The 1,108-nt window shown below is 56.1% G+C and overlaps 1 protein-coding gene across 2 annotated transcripts in view; it reads right to left on the bottom strand.

Moving 5' to 3' along the window:
- Nucleotides 1-176: 176 nt before the first annotated feature.
- The window catches only part of MRPS12 (mitochondrial ribosomal protein S12), a 2,661-nt gene continuing 1,729 nt past the window's right edge, over nt 177-1,108 (bottom strand). For both annotated transcript variants that reach the window (XM_011952407.1, XM_011952406.1), the window contains exon 3: nt 177-866. In XM_011952407.1, the coding sequence (XP_011807797.1) occupies nt 496-866 (371 nt within the window). In that variant the 3' untranslated portion in view covers nt 177-495. The remainder of the gene's footprint in view (nt 867-1,108) is intronic.

The following is a 1,108-nucleotide window of genomic DNA, read 5'->3' as shown; positions in this document are numbered from 1 at the left end:
AAAATAAAATAAATAGTAGCCCTCCGTGCGTGTTATGCACATAGAGCATCAAATTAATCTTCAACAAGCCAAATAAAGGAGATACCACCAATGGAGCTATTATTTTCTGGAGGAGGAAACTGAAGCTCAGAGATGTCCGTTGCCACAGCCACAAGGAGGGCAAATACTCCACAAGGGTTCACATCGCAAGGGCCAGGATGTTTATTAAAACCCCTTCCCAGCAGAGGGCAGTACAGTGTCTCGTCCCAGCAGAAAAGGTCCTTCATCCCACCCCTCTAAACACAGGAGCCAAGGGTGTTGACAGAGGGGCACCCTTTGTACCCCCACAACTCCTATGGCTTAACAGTGGTCCTGATGGAAGAGGCGGAGCCAGAACTTGAATCCATGAGTGGTTGCCTCTAGAGGCGCAAAGGCCAGCATCAGAGGACCCTGTGGTAGCCGGGAGCGGAAGGTTCATGTTCCGCAGGGGTGCCCAGCCCACCGTGGCCCCAGCTGTCACTTCTTCTTCTGCACGTGGCCACAGTCGTACTTGCCACGCACAACGGTGAGCTTGACGCCCGGCAGGTCCTGGGTGCGGCCGCCCTGCACAAGGACAATGTGGTGCTCCTGCAGAGTGTGACCCTCCCCGGGGATGAAGCAGACGACCTCGCGACCCGTGCTCAGCCGCACTCGACAACACTTGCGATTGGCCGAGTTGGGCTTCTTGGGCTTGCGGGTGAACGTGGACAGGACCACACCCTTCAGCTGCGGCCGGCCTTCCGTGGGGCCCAGCTTCCGAGGCGGCCGCTTGGGAGGCCCCAGGCGGTGCATCTGGTTCAAGGTAGCCATGGAGCAGGTGGCCCAGAGCCGGGGAACCAGAGCTGGGCCTGGAGAGGGCCGAAAGCGGTTATTATGGCAGACAGCAGATCTTAGTGTAGTATCAACTCAATTTTGGTGTCTTAGGCATTGTTTCAAGCACTTTACAAGGAAGCATTTGTTCATGTCTAGTGTTCTTTGTTTGTTTGTTTTCTGAGACAGAGTCTCGCTCTGTCGCCCGGGCTGGAGTGCAGTGGCCGGATCTCAGCTCACTGCAAGCTCCGCCTCCCGGGTTCACGCCATTCTCCTGACT

The sequence above is a fragment of the Colobus angolensis genome, unplaced genomic scaffold (assembly GCF_000951035.1).
Source record: "Colobus angolensis palliatus isolate OR3802 unplaced genomic scaffold, Cang.pa_1.0 Scaffold34, whole genome shotgun sequence".
NCBI classification, from domain to species: Eukaryota; Metazoa; Chordata; class Mammalia; order Primates; family Cercopithecidae; genus Colobus; species Colobus angolensis.
The sequence above is the reverse complement of the archived record's forward strand: the minus strand, read 5'-3'. Positions and strand labels throughout refer to the sequence as shown.